The 18,008-nt window shown below is 44.5% G+C and overlaps 2 protein-coding genes across 2 annotated transcripts; one reads left to right on the forward strand and one right to left on the reverse strand.

Annotated features, from left to right (window-relative positions):
* Positions 1-1,070: 1,070 nt before the first annotated feature.
* LOC132998799 (transmembrane protease serine 9-like) lies at positions 1,071-8,015 on the reverse strand. The gene is made up of 14 exons (XM_061068543.1): positions 7,964-8,015; positions 6,953-7,056; positions 6,683-6,762; positions 6,433-6,514; positions 6,177-6,357; positions 5,933-6,066; positions 5,633-5,785; positions 3,287-3,392; positions 2,464-2,567; positions 2,194-2,273; positions 1,954-2,035; positions 1,698-1,878; positions 1,454-1,587; positions 1,071-1,306 (listed from the first exon to the last, which is right to left on the reverse strand). The coding sequence occupies exons 1-14, from the start codon at positions 8,013-8,015 to the stop codon at positions 1,145-1,147; spliced, it is 1,635 nt and encodes a 544-aa protein (XP_060924526.1). The 3' UTR covers positions 1,071-1,144.
* Positions 8,016-10,991: 2,976 nt separating this feature from the next.
* Positions 10,992-16,853, forward strand: galr1b (galanin receptor 1b). Its single transcript, XM_061068545.1, has 3 exons — positions 10,992-11,684; positions 12,928-12,993; positions 16,527-16,853. The coding sequence occupies exons 1-3, from the start codon at positions 10,992-10,994 to the stop codon at positions 16,851-16,853; spliced, it is 1,086 nt and encodes a 361-aa protein (XP_060924528.1).
* Positions 16,854-18,008: the final 1,155 nt, after the last annotated feature.

Here is an 18,008-nt window from a genome sequence, read left to right on the forward strand (position 1 = left end):
TTGATTGATTGATTGATTGATTGATTGACAAGCACAGTCAGGAACACACACCAAACAGGAACAGGGGTCAATATGAGGACAGAGCAGATACACAGATATACTTGTTGAGAATAAAAAAACAAGAAACAAGAATTTGTTTGATTATTATTTAGTTTTATTGTGTTTAATGACAATAAGTGATATTATAATAGGAACGTATGGTTAATGCATTGATTTTTAGATTTTATTGTTTATTAAGTTGTCATGTTGTTTTTGAAAAAGAACAATGTTTGTTGTTGTGTAGGAAGTCTGCAGCTTCACAAACACAGTACCACTACTAAAAACACACCTGTTCTCCCAGGGTCTCCTCAAAGTCAGTTCCTTTCATCGCAGCTGATTCTATTTATCTTATCCTATATCTTATATTTTATATAATTTTTTTAATTATTTTTAATTATATTTTTCATATTTATTATTTTGACATTAATAATTTTATTTTATTAGTATTACTTGCACTATGATGTATAACATTTACTGTCCTTTTGTTGTACCATTACACCTGTAAAGCACGTTGGTCAACCAAGTTGTTTTAAATGTGCTGTATAAATATAATTGACATTGACAGATGTCACTGATCACAGACACATAAACAGGAGAAGACTCTGGGAGATGAGGTTTCACTTCCTGTTCTGATCTTCAGACTCCAGAGCCACAGTCAGTCTGCAGATGTGATGTTTTGAGATTACATGGTGCAATGAGCTCTTTAATACAGGATGCAACGTGTGTGGGCTCATCATAATCTCATATGTCTCATTAACTGTAGCAGTAGTAAACGAATGCATCTTGTGTCTCTTCATCCTTCTGAGACAGGATGTTTCTACAAGTTGATGTTTGAATGAGATGATGAGTGACGTCAGAGATCTATGGAAGAAACAGTCTGAAAATAAACCAGGTTCTTCAGTTCTAATGTTTCTGTGTCTGAGTCGTTTTATCAGGTTCATTCAGTTTCTGTTGAAAAGACACAAATTCAAAGGAGGACAAACACAGTCATTGAGGTTCATTGTTTTTATTATCCTTCATAAACCAAACTCTGACGTGGGACCAAGGTGCGGGGTCTCAGGGTTCCTCTGTTTCCCCACTAGGTGGCGGCTCAGCTCCTGAGGGTTTAGTTAGCGGCCAGGATCTGGTCGACCCAGCTGCGGAGCTCGGTGACGCGAGCGTAGACGGCGGGAGTGGAGGTGGAGCAACGGCTGCTTCCCCAGGACACGATACCGACCAGAGTCCAGGCGTTATCCTTCTCACACACCAGAGGACCACCGGAGTCGCCCTGCAACACAACACACAGGTCAACAACAAACATCAACAACAAAACACAGCTTCTGACACACAACAGGACCAAGAGAGAACTGAACATCACAGGAATGTGACTGGAGAGGGTGAGACAGGTGGGTCAGGTATGTGGGCGGGGCCTCACCATGCAGGAAGTGGCTCCAGCTGCTCCAGCACAGATCATGACGTCGGAGATGCTGCTGCCCCAGTGTCTCTTGCACTGATCGTTGGACAGAAGGGGGAGCGCCGCCTGCTGGAGCAGGTTGGGAGTGCCGGGAGCTGTGGACACAGGAAACACTCAGAAATCCTCTTCCCCTTTCAAAGTAAAAGTCTCTGAAGTGGAGTAAGTCACTAGAAGGTTCAGTCGGTGCAGCTGACGTGTGTCTCACCGTTGTAGCGGGTCAGACCCCAGCCGGAGGTGACGCAGGACATGCCAGGGGAGAAGACATCAGCGGAGCCGGCCAGGCAGACGGGGGACACGTTGGTGCCCAGCTTGGCAGGGCTGGACAGCTTGATGAGGGCGATGTCGTTGTTGATGGTCTGGGGGTTCCAGCGGGGGTGGGTGAACACCTGGGAGGGGAGGTGGGTGTTAGTGGAGGGAGGTGGTGTGTTCTAACAGCTGATTGGCTGACGGTTGGTTCTCACCTTGGCGGGCTTCAGCTTCTGGATGGCCTCGTTGGAGCCGGATCCCCTGTTATGTTCTCCAGCGACCACATTGTGGTAGGTCCTGACAGGAAACAGGAAGCACGACTTTAAAGGGTCCGTTCACACAAAACTGCATCATTTATTATTTTTAACACAGTAAAGATCCTCAGATGTTGAAAGAAACATGAACGGTTTCTTAAAATTGTTGTGTTGTTTGTGTTGTTTGTGTGTCGCTCTGACCTGACGTTACAGTGGGCGGCGGTCACCACCCAGTTCTCGTTGATCAGAGATCCTCCACAGAAGTGGAAGCCGCTGGATTGCTGTGAGAAACAAAATCAAACTCATCTGAACTGGAGAAGAAGAAGAGGAGGAGGAGGAAGAGGGGGAGGAGGAGGAGGAGGAGGAGGAGGAGGAGGAGGAGGAGGAGGAGGAGGAGGAGGAGGAGGAGGAGGAAGAGGAGGAGGAGGAGGAGGAGGAGGAGGAGAAGAGGGTTGAGGTCAGCTGACTCACCTGCAGGGACACCTGCCAGGGCCAGGAGTGAGGCACCGCCTCCTCACCGTTAACGATGCGGGCGTAGCCTGACACCTGGGGGGCGATGGAGGGGGTTCCGCAGCCTGAGAGGACGACAGTGTGAGGGTCAGGACGACAGGTGGAGAGGTACGACAGGTAGAGAGGTAGAGAGGTACGACAGGACGACAGGTACGACAGGTACGACAGGTAGAGAGGTACGACAGGTAGAGAGGTACGACAGGTACGACAGGTAGAGAGGACGACAGGTAGAGAGGTACGACAGGTACGACAGGTAGAGAGGACGACAGGTAGAGGTACGACAGGTACGACAGGTACGACAGGTACGACAGGTACGACAGGTAGGAGAGGTACGACAGGTAGAGAGGTACGACAGGTAGAGAGGTACGACAGGTAAAGAGGTACGACAGGTAGAGAGGTACGACAGGTACGACAGGACGACAGGTACGACAGGTACGACAGGTAGGACAGGTGTTAAAGGACTAGACTCTGCTGTTCTGCCACTGGAGAGAACCTGCCCCCTGCTGGATCAAACCTGCTCAAACATAGAACGTGACCCTAACTCTAAGAAACGGGTTCGATGCAGTGACCAGCAGGTGGCAGCAGAGACACAGTGATACTGAACTATAAAATACAAACTGATCCATAATCATCATTTGAATGTGATTGATCCAGAGACAAACTAATGCTCCTGCTCCGTTTGTTAAACTACGAATCACTGACACATAAATGAAGTAAAAATGGAAAATAAAGTTTGAACGATTAAGAACATTTTTGTCAATATAATTTAAAATCAAACTCTGACCATAGGCGGCGCTGATGAAGGCGAAGCACGAGACGATCCAGAGAAAGGCCATGGTGATGAAGGTGAAGAGGTGTCCTGCTCGTTCAGCTTTTATCCCCGAACCCGGCTGGGCCACAGCCAATCAGAGCGCTCGGTGGTCAGCAGCTGTTTATCAGAGCTGAGGCGACGTGTCTTCTCACGGGTCACACGCCTCCTCACGGTACGAGAGTAGCCAGTGATGACGGGGGGATGGCGGGAGAGCTGCAACCTGGTGACATCATTATGACATCATCAACAACAAGAACAACATGAATGTGAAGATGAAATCAAACAGAAACAAGATTCAAGAGAAAACTTTCTATAACTTCACAGTTTCATTTGATTTGACGTCGAACTTTATTTTCTGCTTGTTCTAAAAGACACTTTGATGAACTGGTTCCAGAAAAGATTAAATATCAAATAAACTGGATTAAAGTTTGAAGTGAATTTTTCAGGAACACACACCAAACAGGAACAGGGGTCAATATGGGGACATAACAGATACACACACATACTTGTTGAGAACATAAAACAAGAAACAAGAATTTGTTTGATTGTTATTCAGTTTTATTGTGTTTAGTTACAATAAGTGATATTATAATATCAACGTATGGTAAATGCATTGATCTTTAGATTTTATTGTTTATTAAGTTGTCTCTTGTTGTTTTTGACAATGAACAATATTTGTTGTTTTGTTGGAAGTCTGCAGCTTCACTGTTGTCAAGGAAACAAACACAGTGGTGACAATGTGATTTAATATGGGTGAATAGTTGATGAGGTCAAAGGTCACTGCTGTTAGAAGTAGCAGATAAGAACTTGAAGCATTTAATTTAAAATATTTGTCACATTTCAATAATCAAACATACAAATATTTAACCGACTTTTAAAACAGCCGCATTCATCATCTGTGGGTCGACTGATATCAACAACTTTTATTCTCTTAACGGACTGGATCTGTGTCACTTATCCGAACTTCTCTGTGTACACACTCCAGTGAGGGACCTGAGATCAGCCAACCAGCTGCTCCTTCACAGACCTCAGACCAGGCTGGTGACCTGTGGAACAACCACTTCACATCAGATCGGGCCTGTCTTTAACACACTTTAAATCACTACTAAAACACACCTGTTCTCCCAGGCTCTCCTCGAGGTCAGTACTTTCATCGCAGCTGAATTTATTTATCGTATTGTATATCTATTTTTTTTTAAATTTTTATTTTTAAAAACAATATTTAAAAAAATATATATTTTTATAAAGAATATTTTTATTTAATTTTTTTTATTTATTTTTCATTTCTATTTATTTTTTATTTCTATTTTTATTCCTATTTTTATTCCCATTTCTATTTTTATTTTAACTTTTACTTTTACTTTTATTTTTATTTTTATTTTTATTTTCATTTTTATTATTTGACATTAATAATTTAATTTATTGGTATTACTTGCACTATGATGTATTACATTAAACTGTCCTTTTGTTGTACCATTACACCTGTAAAGCACGTTGGTCAACCAAGTTGTTTTAAATGTGCTGTATAAATATAATTGACATTGACAGATGTCACTGATCACAGACACATAAACAGGAGAAGACTCTGGGAGATGAGGTTTCACTTCCTGTTCTGATCTTCTAGACTCCAGAGCCACAGTCAGTCTGCAGATGTGATGTTTTGAGATTACATGGTGCAATGAGCTCTTTAATCCATGATGCAACGTGTGTGGGCTCATCATAATCTCATACGTCTCATTAACTGTGTTAATAGACGATGCCACAGGGGTCTCACCACAACAGCCTCAGACAAACCAGTCACTTCAACATACTTTTAAATACTTCACAACTAAACTTAAACTCTGACTACAGGTGAAACACATGAGAACAAGTGAGGATCACAAGGACCGGAGCACAAGAGCCAGAGAGACCACAACACCTTGATAGGAAATCAAAAGTCCTTCACTTCCTGATAATAAGGATTTCAATAATTCATTGTAGAGGTAAAAGAATGCATCTTGTGTCTCTTCATCCTTCTGAGACAAGATGTTTCTACAAGTTGATGTTTGGATGAGATGATGAGTGACGTCAGAGATCTATGGAAGAAAATAAAACCAGGTTCTTCAGTTCTAATGTTTCTGTGTCTGAGTCGTTTTATCAGGTTCATTCAGTTTCTGTAGAAAAGACACAAATTCAAAGGAGGACAAACACAGTCGTTGAGGTTCATTGTTTTTATTATCCTTCATAAACCACACTCTGACGTGGGACCGAGGTCCGGGGTCTCAGGGTTCCTCTGTTTCCCCACTAGGTGGCGGCTCAGCTCCTGAGGGTTTAGTTAGCGGCCAGGATCTGGTCGACCCAGCTGCGGAGCTCGGTGACGCGAGCGTAGACGGCGGGAGTGGAGGTGGAGCAACGGCTGCTTCCCCAGGACACGATACCGACCAGAGTCCAGGCGTTATCCTTCTCACACACCAGAGGACCACCGGAGTCGCCCTGCAACACAACACACAGGTCAACAACAAACATCAACAACAAAACACAGCTTCTGACACACAACAGGACCAAGAGAGAACTGAACATCACAGGAATGTGACTGGAGAGGGTGAGACAGGTGGGTCAGGTATGTGGGCGGGGCCTCACCATGCAGGAAGTGGCTCCAGCTGCTCCAGCACAGATCATGACGTCGGAGATGCTGCTGCCCCAGTGTCTCTTGCACTGATCGTTGGACAGAAGGGGGAGCGCCGCCTGCTGGAGCAGGTTGGGAGTGCCGGGAGCTGTGGACACAGGAAACACTCAGAAATCCTCTTCCCCTTTCAAAGTAAAAGTCTCTGAAGTGGAGTTAGTCATTCGAAGGTTCAGTCGGTGCAGCTGACGTGTGTCTCACCGTTGTAGCGGGTCAGACCCCAGCCGGAGGTGACGCAGGACATGCCAGGGGAGAAGACATCAGCGGAGCCGGCCAGGCAGACGGGGGACACGTTGGTGCCCAGCTTGGCAGGGCTGGACAGCTTGATGAGGGCGATGTCATTGTTGATGGTCTGGGGGTTCCAGCGGGGGTGGGTGAACACCTGGGAGGGGAGGTGGGTGTTAGTGGAGGGAGGTGGTGTGTTCTAACAGCTGATTGGCTGATGGTTGGTTCTCACCTTGGCGGGCTTCAGCTTCTGGATGGCCTCGTTGGAGCCGGATCCCCTGTTATGTTCTCCAGCGACCACATTGTGGTAGGTCCTGACAGGAAACAGGAAGCACGACTTTAAAGGGTCAGTTCACACAAAACTGCATCATTTATTATTTTTAACACAGTAAAGATCCTCAGATGTTGAAAGAAACATGAACGGTTTCTTGAAATTGTTGTGTTGTTGTGTTGTTTGTGTGTTGTTTGTGTGTTTCTCTGACCTGACGTTACAGTGGGCGGCGGTCACCACCCAGTTCTCGTTGATCAGAGATCCTCCACAGAAGTGGAAGCCGCTGGATTGCTGTGAGAAACAAAAACAAACTCATCTGAACTGGAGAAGAAGAAGAGGAGGAGGAGGAGGAGGAGGAGGAGGAGGAGGAGGAGGAGGAGGAGGAGGAGGAGGAGGAGGAGGAGGAGGAGGAGGAGGAGGAGGATGATGATGAGGAGGAGGAGGAGGAGGAGGAGGAGAGGGTTGAGGTCAGCTGACTCACCTGCAGGGACACCTGCCAGGGCCAGGAGTGAGGCACCGCCTCCTCACCGTTAACGATGCGGGCGTAGCCTGACACCTGGGGGGCGATGGAGGGGGTTCCGCAGCCTGAGAGGACGACAGTGTGAGGGTCAGGACGACAGGTAGAGAGGTACGACAGGTATAGAGGTACGACAGGTAGAGAGGTACGACAGGTAGAGAGGTACGACAGGTAGAGAGGTACGACAGGTAGAGAGGTACGACAGGTAGAGAGGTACGACAGGTACGACAGGTACGACAGGTACGACAGGTAGAGAGGTACGACAGGTAGAGAGGTACGACAGGTAGAGAGGTACGACAGGTAGAGAGGTACGACAGGTAGAGAGGTACGACAGGTACGACAGAACGACAGGTAGAGAGGTACGACAGGTAGAGAGGTACGACAGGTAGAGAGGTACGACAGGTAGAGAGGTACGACAGGTAGAGAGGTACGACAGGTACGACAGAACGACAGGTAGAGAGGTACGACAGGTAGAGAGGTACGACAGGTAGAGAGGTACGACAGGTAGAGAGGTACGACAGGTAGAGAGGTACGACAGGTAGAGAGGTACGACAGGTACGACAGGTACGACAGGTACGACAGGTAGAGAGGTACGACAGGTAGAGAGGTACGACAGGACGACAGGTAGAGAGGTACGACAGGTGTTAAAGGACTAGACTCTGCTGTTCTGCCACTGGAGAGAACCTGCCCCCTGCTGGATAAAACCTGCTCAAACATAGAATGTGACCCAGACTCTAAGAAACGGGTTCGATGCAGTAACCAGCAGGTGGCAGCAGAGGCACAGTGATACTGAACTATAAAATACAAACTGATCAATAATCATCATTTGAATGTGATTGATCCAGAGACAAACTAATGCTCCTGCTCCGTTTGTTAAACTACGAATCACTGACACATAAATGAAGTAAAAATGGAAAATAAGGTTTGAACGATTAAGATAATTTTTGTCAATATAATTTAAAATCAAACTCTGACCATAGGCGGCGCTGACGAAGGCGAAGCACGAGACGATCCAGAGAAAGGCCATGGTGATGAAGGTGAAGAGGTGTCGTGCTCGTTCAGGTTTTATCCCCGAACCCGGCTGGGCCACAGCCAATCAGAGCGCTCGGTGGTCAGCAGCTGTTTATCAGAGCTGAGGCGACGTGTCTTCTCACGGGTCACACGCCCTCCTCTGCTGCTCTGTGATTGGCTGAAACATCTGAAAACATGTTGATGACTGGACACAGAAACCAGTCATCAGAACAGTGAACTTATTTTAACTCATCATATTATTGTTATTGTTGTTATTGTTGTTATTGTTATCGTTATGAATGATGTTTCAGACTAGTTGAATTTCTATTATGAAATAAAACAGGAGAAGATTAAAAGTGAAGTTAAACGATTCAATGACAGAAACATGAGTTAAGGAAATGTGGATTTAGTTTATTGATCTCTGGTAATTTTCATCCTGTAGATTCAAGATTTCACAGAAATGTTTTTTTGACGTTTCATCATTTATAAAATTTTCACACAGTTTACTTCCGATTTCATCACAGTAGTTTTACCAGGATTAATTTACTATCAAAATTAAACTTATTTTCAGTTCAAACTTGTATCCTCAGATCTTTAGTTGTGACATTCTGCTACTTCCTGTTTGATTTTAGAAACGTGTCGTTTCAACTTGTTGGTTAACTTGAATAATTCTCTGAGCTTCAACATTGTTGAAAACATTTTGGATGATGTTGGTTCACAAGACAACAAAATACAAAACAAAGATCTAGTTAATGAAGAGTTGTTACATATTATATCTTTAAATTGAAACTTGAGTGTATCCACACACAAGGGTCTCACTCTAAGGTAGAGAACAGGAACGCACACACACAAACACACACACACACACACACACACTAACAAACACACACACACACACACACACACATACACACACACACACACTAAAAGCTAAAAAAAGTGGAGAAAAAGTGGATCAGCAGCTGAGGAGATGCCACGTTCTGTCAGAGGTGAATGTTTGGTCAGTTAAGGTCAGATGAGAGTAATGACTGTGTGTGTGTGTGTGTGTGTGTGTGTGTGTGTGTGTGTGTGTGTGTGTGTGTGTTTGTGTGTGTGTGTGTGTGTGGGTGTGTGTGTTTATTTCATCTGAACCTTTATTAAAAATCTCTTTGATGTTTAACACACACATGAATAAACACAAAATAAACCATGAAGGAAAATCCCACCAGTCGTCTCCCTGACAACCGCAACACTTTACAGTCATTTAACAGGAACATGATTATATAACGGAAACACAATTATGAGGTGTCATGTATATGTTTATTTACAAGGAAAACAATAAAATCCATCAATGAAAAACTTCACCAAAAAACCTGATTCGTTTTATGTGACTTGTTCTACATAAAAGGTGTTTTTTACATTTTCTGAAGGTTTTTAAAGAGGAAAGAGAAACTTTAACACACACACACACACACACACACACACACACACACACACACACACACACACACACCTACAAGCACACACACCAATCATTAACCTCTGATGAAACGTGGCGGCTCCTCAGCTGCTGATCATCAGCTTTTTCCCTGATATGTTTTAACCAGTCGAGGAAACTTTGAGCCAATGACACGAAACTCGAGTCGGACATGAAGCAAAGTCACATCGTGTCAGTGCGCTCTTATTTTGAAATGAAGAACATGCTATACACACACATTCTTCTACTTCTATCTTAGTGAGGACACTCATTGGTGTAATGTATTTGTCAGCCCCTTACCCAAACCTTAGCTATCAAAACTAAACGCTTACCCTCACCTTAATTTAAGGTAAACCCAACCTAAACCTAAACCTAAATCCAAGTCTTAACCCTCAGCCCATTGGGAAAGTGAGGACTAGTCAAAATGTCTTGACTTCTTAAAATGTCCTCTCTCCGTACGGTCAGTGTTCTAACACATTCAAATATATAAGTACACACACACACACACACACTATTGAACAGCCTTACCCAAACCTTATCTCTAACCTTAATTATGACTAATTTATAACCAACTCCAACGGCTAATCACATCTGACCTCTGACCTTAACCTCCAACTCAGAAACTGGGTCAACTGTTAATGATAAGGTAGGTGTTCTTACTGGAAACACACACACACACACACACACACACACACACACACGCTCATAAACGTTATTATATCTGTGACATCATAAATCATCAGGCAGGAAATTAACTCTTTCGTCTGTAAACATGATGTGTTCTTCATGCTTTTGTCCCTGATTACTTCTTGTAGTAACTAAAGTGAGAGCAGTAACTAAGTAACTAAAGTAACTATTCATCTGCTCCGTCACGTGACTTCAAACATAGCTCCGGTAATAGAGTGAATAAAATAATAAAGAGAATAAACATTAATTAAACTGTGTAATAAAAGCACTTTGATATGAAGAGGCTTCACTCACCTCTCAACAGGAAGTTAATTTGCCTTCAAAATAAAACATGATCATAGAAAAGAAAACAGACGAGTCAGATGACGTGTGTAGAAATAGTACCTGAATTTTTATTAAACATTATTATAGAAAAGTTCATTTTATTATTATGATTACGATTATTATTATGTTTATTGTGATTATTATGATTCCTATGATTATTATGATTTTTATGATTTTTTTATTATTATCGTGTCTTTGCGTTTTCCATCTAAACTCGCCTGACACTCTTAACTCAAGGTTTTATCTTTGTTTCCGGTTTATCGACTCAAAGTTTCTTTTATTTTGAACTTTGAATAAAGTGCACATGGCTCAAGTTGTTTTACTTTGACATCCTGACAGGAAGCTGTGTTGCCTGTCCTCCAGTAGCTTGCAGTGGTTCCCTCAGGTCCCACAGGTCTGCGCGGCTGAAGGTGCTTGATCCGGATCATGGACCTGGTCTTTCACTCAGTCCTTCCCGGACTTCTTCTCTGATCCTCCACCTCCCTACCCCCCCACACCCTCCCGCCCCCCCCGCGGAGCTCCATCATGCTGCTGCCGGGGAACGCGTCCTCCGGCTGGGCTGGGGTCGCCGGGTGGAACCTGTCCGAGGCGCAGGACGCGGGTTCAAGTCCGGAGGCGGTGGTGGTGCCGCTGGTGTTCGGGCTGATCTTCGTGGTGGGCCTGGTGGGGAACAGCCTGGTGATGCTGGTGATCTGCGGGGTGAGGTGCAGCGGGGCCAGGGGGGGGGGAGGAGGAGGAGGGAGGAGAACCGGCAGCACCACCAACATCTTCATCCTGAACCTGAGCGTGGCGGACCTCCTCTTCCTCCTGTTCTGCGTCCCGCTGCAGGCCGGGGTCTACTCGCTGCCCCAGTGGGTGTTCGGCTCGTTCCTCTGCAGCTTCGGACACTTCTTCTTCACCGTGTCCATGCTGGTCAGCATCTTCACGCTGGTCGCCATGTCCGTGGACCGCTACGTGGCCGTGGTGCGCTCCAACCAGGCTCCGTGCGTGAGGAGCCGCAGGAACGCGCTGGTCGGGGCGTGCGTCATCTGGACCCTGTCGGTGGCGTGCGCGTGGCCGGTGGCCCAGCACCAGACCCTCAGCGGGCACGCGCTCGCCCCCAACAGCACGTTCTGCTGGGAGCAATGGGGCGGGGCCTCCAGGCGCGCGTACCGCGTGTCCATCCTGCTGCTGGGATACCTGCTGCCGCTGCTGCTCATCAGCCTCTGCTACACCCGGGTGCGTGCACGCGCATCACATCTGTAAAGTGTCTCTGAGCCGGGGTCCGTGCACGCGTCCACATCTGTAAAGTTTCACTGAGGGTCCGTGCACGCGCCCAACATCTGTAAAGTTTCACTGAGAGTCCGTGCACGCGCCCAACATCTGTAAAGTTTCACTGAGGGTCCGTGCACGTGTCCAACATCTTTACAGATGTTGGACACGTGCAGGGTCCGTGCACGTGTCCAACATCTGTAAAGTTTCACTGAGGGTCCGTGCATGCGCCCAACATCTGTAAAGTTTCACTGAGGGTCCGTGCACGCGCCCAACATCTGTTAAGTTTCGCTGAGGGTCCGTGCACGCGCTCAACATCTGTAAAGTTTCACTGAGGGTCCGTGCACGCGCCCAACATCTGTAAAGTTTCACTCAGCCAGGGTCCGTGCACGCGCCCACATCTGTAAAGTTTCACTGAGGGTCCGTGCACGCGCCCAACATCTGTAAAGTTTCACTGAGGGTCCGTGCACGCGCACCACATCTGTAAAGTTTCACTGAGGGTCCGTGCACGCGCCCAACATCTGTAAAGTTTCACTGAGGGTCCGTGCACGCGCCCAACATCTGTAAAGTTTCACTGAGCCAGGGTCCGTGCACGCGCCCAACATCTGTAAAGTTTCACTGAGGGTCCGTGCACGCGCCCAACATCTGTAAAGTTTCACTGAGCCAGGGTCCGTGCACGCGCACCACATCTGTAAAGTTTCACTGAGGGTCCGTGCACGCGCCCAACATCTGTAATGTGTCACTGAGCCAGGGTCCGTGCACGCGCCCAACATCTGTAAAGTTTCACTAAGCCAGGGTCCGTGCACGCGCTCCACATCTGTAAAGTTTCACCGAGCTGCTGTAAATCACGCGCACGTGACAGCGCACAGAGCAAAGGTCAAAGTCCCGAGGATCATATAGTCTGTGCGTAAAAGCGCGCGGAGAGTAGCACCGCAGAGAAGTTTCAAAGTAAAACTTCCAGCTGTGATTTATTGATTCATATCGATCTGTTCAATCTGGTGACATCAGAATGTGTTGAAGTTTAAAAACTAAATGTAAAGTGAATCATCAGCTCCAGAGAAAGTTGATCCAAATGTTGTTGATGATAGTGAACGTCTTCATATTCTGATGTTTTCCTTTATTTTCAGTTCCAATGAACATTAATGAATGAATTTCTGTCTCTATGGCAACAGTCACCTGCCTGATTAACTCACTGTTTGTGTTTTTGCAGGTTTTGTTTCATCTTTACAAGAAAATGAAGACGATGTCACAGAAGTCTGAGAGCGTCAAGAGGAAGGTACAGTCCTCCTCCTCCTCCTCCTCCTCCTCCTCCTCCTCCTCCTCCTCCTCCTCCTCCTCCTCCTCCTCCTCCTCCTCCTCCTCCTCCTCCTCCTCCTCCTCCTCCTCTTCATCCTCCTCCTCCTCCTCCTCTTCTTGCTGTTTAACTATGGGACAGAAATATCTCCTCTTCTTTACAGGAAGGTTCATTGTTTCCTCTGCTGAAGGAGATAAGTGAGGAAGCTTTCAAGATCTTTTTCTTTTCATTCAGAGAATTCAAACAACTCTTATTGGCGTCTGCTGAAACACTTAATGTCTCAGTCTGATTCTTCTGAAGTAAACCAACGATTCCACCGGACCCCAGGTCTCCAGCTGAGTCCCGCTGCTCCTGGTGGAGGTCAGAATAAATATTTAGACAAGAGACTAAGAATAGAAGAGATCCTCAAACCAAACCCTTCAGAGGACATGACAAGATATGAGAAGACGGAGGAGACTGAGCAGCTCTGTCCTCTGGACACAGAAATGTCCTCCATCACAGTGAGAGGTGTTGCATCACTGTTGGTGGGACACAGTCCTCGTCTCTCTGGAGAAGACGTGTCCACCTGTTTGTCCTCTGTTTGTTTGACTGACTTTCAGAGACATCCGAGGCTGAACCTTCAGAAAATCAATTTTTAAATGAACCAGACAAACAAAGACCACGAAAAGTGATGGTCGTAGAACAGTCAGGAGAACCTGGAGAACCTGGAGAACAAAGTGTGACATCACCTCGCTGAGAAACAGAACGTTCTGGTGACGCCTGAATGAACGAGCAGGTTTTTATTCATTTGCTCGATGATGAGACTCAGTTTGTTCTGCTGTCGATGAGTTTACATCAAGTTTCAGTTTATTAATCAGATTAAATACGTAGATGTGAAACATAGAATCAGAGCACGTCCCATAGATGGTTCTTGAGAAGGTACTAAAGAAGTTTACCGATAAGGTTCTTAAGAAGGTTCCAGAGAAAGGTCTAAAGAAGGTTCCAGAGTAAGCTCTTGAGAAACTGGAAGAAGTACAGCAGTAGATGGCGGTAATGCACCTTGGCGTTGGATGCCACCGAATAAACCGAACAAAGAAGAGGAGGAAGGTTCCTGATAAGGTTCCAGAGAGAAAAGTTCTAAAGAAGGTTCCAGAGAAAGTTCTTGAGAAGGTTTTAAAAATGTTCCAGGTTCCAGAGGAGGTTCGAAAGAAGGTGTTAAAGGTCCAGTGTGTACGATTTATAGGTGAAAGGATCTATTGGCAATAAGTTAATATAAAATAATCCTAGTGATGTTTTCACTCGTGTGTTTCATCTAGATTCTGTGAATTTTTCTTTTCTTTAACCTGGAATGTTCCCTTTATATTTAAATACTTTATATTTAAATACTTTACATGTAAATACTTTACATTTACATCAGGAGCGGCTCCTCACTACGGAGGCAGCCATGTTTTTTAAGTAGCCCAGACTGGACAAACTAAACCTTTTGAGTTTCTATGACAACTGAAGCTATCATAGGTTCGGGGGGGGGGTGTTCAGCTGCAACATGACACTTCACCACTAGATGCCACTACATTCTTCACACTGAACCTTTAAACAAGTTTCTAAACCAGGTTCTAGAGAAGGGTCTAGAGATGGTTCTAGAGAAGGGTCTAGAGATGGTTCTAGAGAAGGGTCTAGAGATGGTTCTAGAGAAGGGTTCAGAGATGGTTCTAGAGAAGGGATCAGAGATGGTTCTAGAGAAGGGTCTAAAGATGGTTCTAGAGAAGGGTTCAGAGATGGTTCTAGAGAAGGGATCAGAGATGGTTCTAGAGAAGGGTCTAAAGATGGTTCTAGAGAAGGGTTCAGAGATGGTTCTAGAGAAGGGTCTAAAGATGGTTCTAGAGAAGGGATCTGAGATGGTTCTAGAGAAGGGATCAGAGATGGTTCTAGAGAAGGGTCTAAAGATGGTTCTAGAGAAGGGTTCAGAGATGGTTCTAGATAAGGGTCTAAAGATGGTTCTAGAGAAGGGATCAGAGATGGTTCTAGAGAAGGGTCTAGAGATGGTTCTAGAGAAGGGTTCAGAGATGGTTCTAGAGAAGGGATCAGAGATGGTTCTAGAGAAGGGTTCAGAGATGGTTATAGAGAAGGGTCTAAAGATGGTTCTAGAGAAGGGATCAGAGATGGTTCTAGAGAAGGGTCTAAAGATGGTTCTAGAGAAGGGATCAGAGATGGTTCTAGAGTAGGGTCTAAAGATGGTTCTAGAGAAGGGTTCAGAGATGGTTCTAGAGTAGGGTCTAAAGATGGTTCTAGAGAAGGGATCAAAGATGGTTCTAGAGAAGGGTCTAAAGATGGTTCTAGAGAAGGGTTCAGAGATGGTTCTAGAGAAGGGTCTAAAGATGGTTCTAGAGAAGGGTCTAAAGATGGTTCTAGAGAAGGGTTCAGAGATGGTTCTAGAGAAGGGATCAGAGATGGTTCTAGAGAAGGGTCTAAAGATGGTTCTAGAGAAGGGTCTAAAAATGGTTCTAGAGAAGGGTCTAAAGATGGTTCTAGAGAAGGGATCAGAGATGGTTCTAGAGAAGGGTCTAAAGATGGTTCTAGAGAAGGGTTCAGAGATGGTTCTAGAGAAGGGATCAGAGATGGTTCTAGAGAAGGGTCTAAAGATGGTTCTAGAGAAGGGTTCAGAGATGGTTCTAGAGAAGGGTCTAAAGATGGTTCTAGAGAAGGGATCTGAGATGGTTCTAGAGAAGGGATCAGAGATGGTTCTAGAGAAGGGTCTAAAGATGGTTCTAGAGAAGGGTTCAGAGATGGTTCTAGATAAGGGTCTAAAGATGGTTCTAGAGAAGGGATCAGAGATGGTTCTAGAGAAGGGTCTAGAGATGGTTCTAGAGAAGGGTTCAGAGATGGTTCTAGAGAAGGGATCAGAGATGGTTCTAGAGAAGGGTTCAGAGATGGTTATAGAGAAGGGTCTAAAGATGGTTCTAGAGAAGGGATCAGAGATGGTTCTAGAGAAGGGTCTAAAGATGGTTCTAGAGAAGGGATCAGAGATGGTTCTAGAGTAGGGTCTAAAGATGGTTCTAGAGAAGGGTTCAGAGATGGTTCTAGAGTAGGGTCTAAAGATGGTTCTAGAGAAGGGATCAAAGATGGTTCTAGAGAAGGGTCTAAAGATGGTTCTAGAGAAGGGTTCAGAGATGGTTCTAGAGTAGGGTCTAAAGATGGTTCTAAAGAAGGGATCAAAGATGGTTCTAGAGAAGGGTCTAAAGATGGTTCTAGAGAAGGGATCAGAGATGGTTCTAGAGAAGGGTCTAAAGATGGTTCTAGAGAAGGGTCTAAAGATGGTTCTAGAGAAGGGTTCAGAGATGGTTCTAGAGAAGGGATCAGAGATGGTTCTAGAGAAGGGTCTAAAGATGGTTCTAGAGAAGGGTCTAAAAATGGTTCTAGAGAAGGGTCTAAAGATGGTTCTAGAGAAGGGATCAGAGATGGTTCTAGAGAAGGGTCTAAAGATGGTTCTAGAGAAGGGTCTAGTGTTTAACGAGTGCTTCCTCTGTGTTTTCCTGCAGACGACTCAGATTGTTCTCCTGGTCATCGGCGCCTTCACCATTTGCTGGATGCCTCATCACATCATCGCCATGTGGGTGGAGTTCGGCACCTTCCCTCTGAACGACGCCACCTTCGCCTTCCGTATCGTGTCCCACTGTCTGTCCTACGGGAACTCCTGCATCAACCCCGTCCTCTACGCCTTCCTGTCCGAGAACTTCCGTAAGTCCTGCCGCAAAGTCTTCAGCTGCCGGTCCGCGTGTCCACCGGCTCCTCAGGGGAAAGTGGTTCGAGTCCCCACGGAGAACTTCTCCTCCACAACCAACATGGGAATGAGCGTGATCAGATAAACCACGGGAGCGCAGAGCAAACAGCAGGGGGAGCTGTTTGTCTCTAATCTAGTCAAGTGACGACAGGACTGCTCGTGATTGGCTGAGGACTGTGCCTGAGGTCATGTGGGTGTAGAAGGAGACGGAGGCTTGTTAACGACAGAATTTACAGTTAGAAAATTAAAATGAAGCAGTTCAACTCATCAAATGATAGATTTATTTATTTTTTTAGTAAGTGAATCAAACACTTTTAACAAATGGAAAAATATGTATGAACCAAATTCTGCAGTTTTATTGCAGTTTATATTTTCTCGCACAGGAGGTGGAAATAATAAAAATTTCAAGAAGAATATTCTAAGCCAATAAATTTAAAAAAATCAACTTTCATTTTTAATTTTTAAACCTCCAAACATGATTCATGTGTAATTTATAATTTGTAACATACTAACCTGACTAATCACAAGGAAACGTTCATAAACTGTTTTCTATGCATTTTCTATATAAATATGTAATAAATATCAACGGTAAAATAAATATAATTTTGGCGTATAAACGATTTTCGAATGTAAACATTTATTTCACCCAGATTTATCTTTATTTTTTAAATTTATATGAAACACAATCATATATTTTAATGTCCATAATATTTATTAATTTGTATTTTATAAAAACTTAAGATATTTGTTGTTTTTAAACAGTTTGAAAAATAACAATAAGTTTTTTTTAATAATCACAGAATTCTGTTTGTGAGATTCAAAGTTTGTTTATGTTTCTGATCAGTTTCAGTTCTTATCTATTATTCTCATCATGTCTCATGTTTTGAGTTTTGTTTCAAATGTTTCTGATTCATCACTTGATTCATTACGATGACTCAGCATTTTTTTCTGTGTTAGTGTCTCTGTTTATTAAAGGATTTATTATGATGATGAGTAAATTATCAGTCAGGGTTCAATATAATATCTTAAGATATCTAAATATCTTTAGATATCATATATTCAGATATCAACATTTTAAATGTAAGTGAGTGAAGATGAGTGAACCTAATTGATAATTGATAATTGATCATAACTCATCATCAACTGATCAAATATTGATCAGCGAACAGCTTTGATTTACAAACTGATTTATTTATTTTGAGTTTGACATTTGAATTTGTTGGTGTTTTTATTTGAGGTT

The sequence above is a fragment of the Limanda limanda genome, chromosome 3, assembly GCF_963576545.1.
Source record: "Limanda limanda chromosome 3, fLimLim1.1, whole genome shotgun sequence".
Taxonomy (NCBI): domain Eukaryota; kingdom Metazoa; phylum Chordata; class Actinopteri; order Pleuronectiformes; family Pleuronectidae; genus Limanda; species Limanda limanda.

Bases quoted from the DNA above. Each gene is read 5' to 3' on its own strand.
- LOC132998799 (XM_061068543.1), bottom strand. From the start codon at position 8,015: ATGGCCTTTCTCTGGATCGTCTCGTGCTTCGCCTTCGTCAGCGCCGCC. The intron at 2,568-3,286 runs GTCAGAGTTTGA...TCGTCCTCTCAG, and splicing joins CTTCATCAGCGCCGCCTATG to GCTGCGGAACCCCCTCCATC. The intron at 1,307-1,453 runs GTGAGGCCCCGC...GTTGTGTTGCAG, and splicing joins CTGGAGCCACTTCCTGCATG to GGCGACTCCGGTGGTCCTCT.
- galr1b (XM_061068545.1), top strand. From the start codon at position 10,992: ATGCTGCTGCCGGGGAACGCGTCCTCCGGCTGGGCTGGGGTCGCCGGG. The intron at 11,685-12,927 runs GTGCGTGCACGC...GTGTTTTTGCAG, and splicing joins TCAGCCTCTGCTACACCCGG to GTTTTGTTTCATCTTTACAA. The intron at 12,994-16,526 runs GTACAGTCCTCC...GTTTTCCTGCAG, and splicing joins CTGAGAGCGTCAAGAGGAAG to ACGACTCAGATTGTTCTCCT.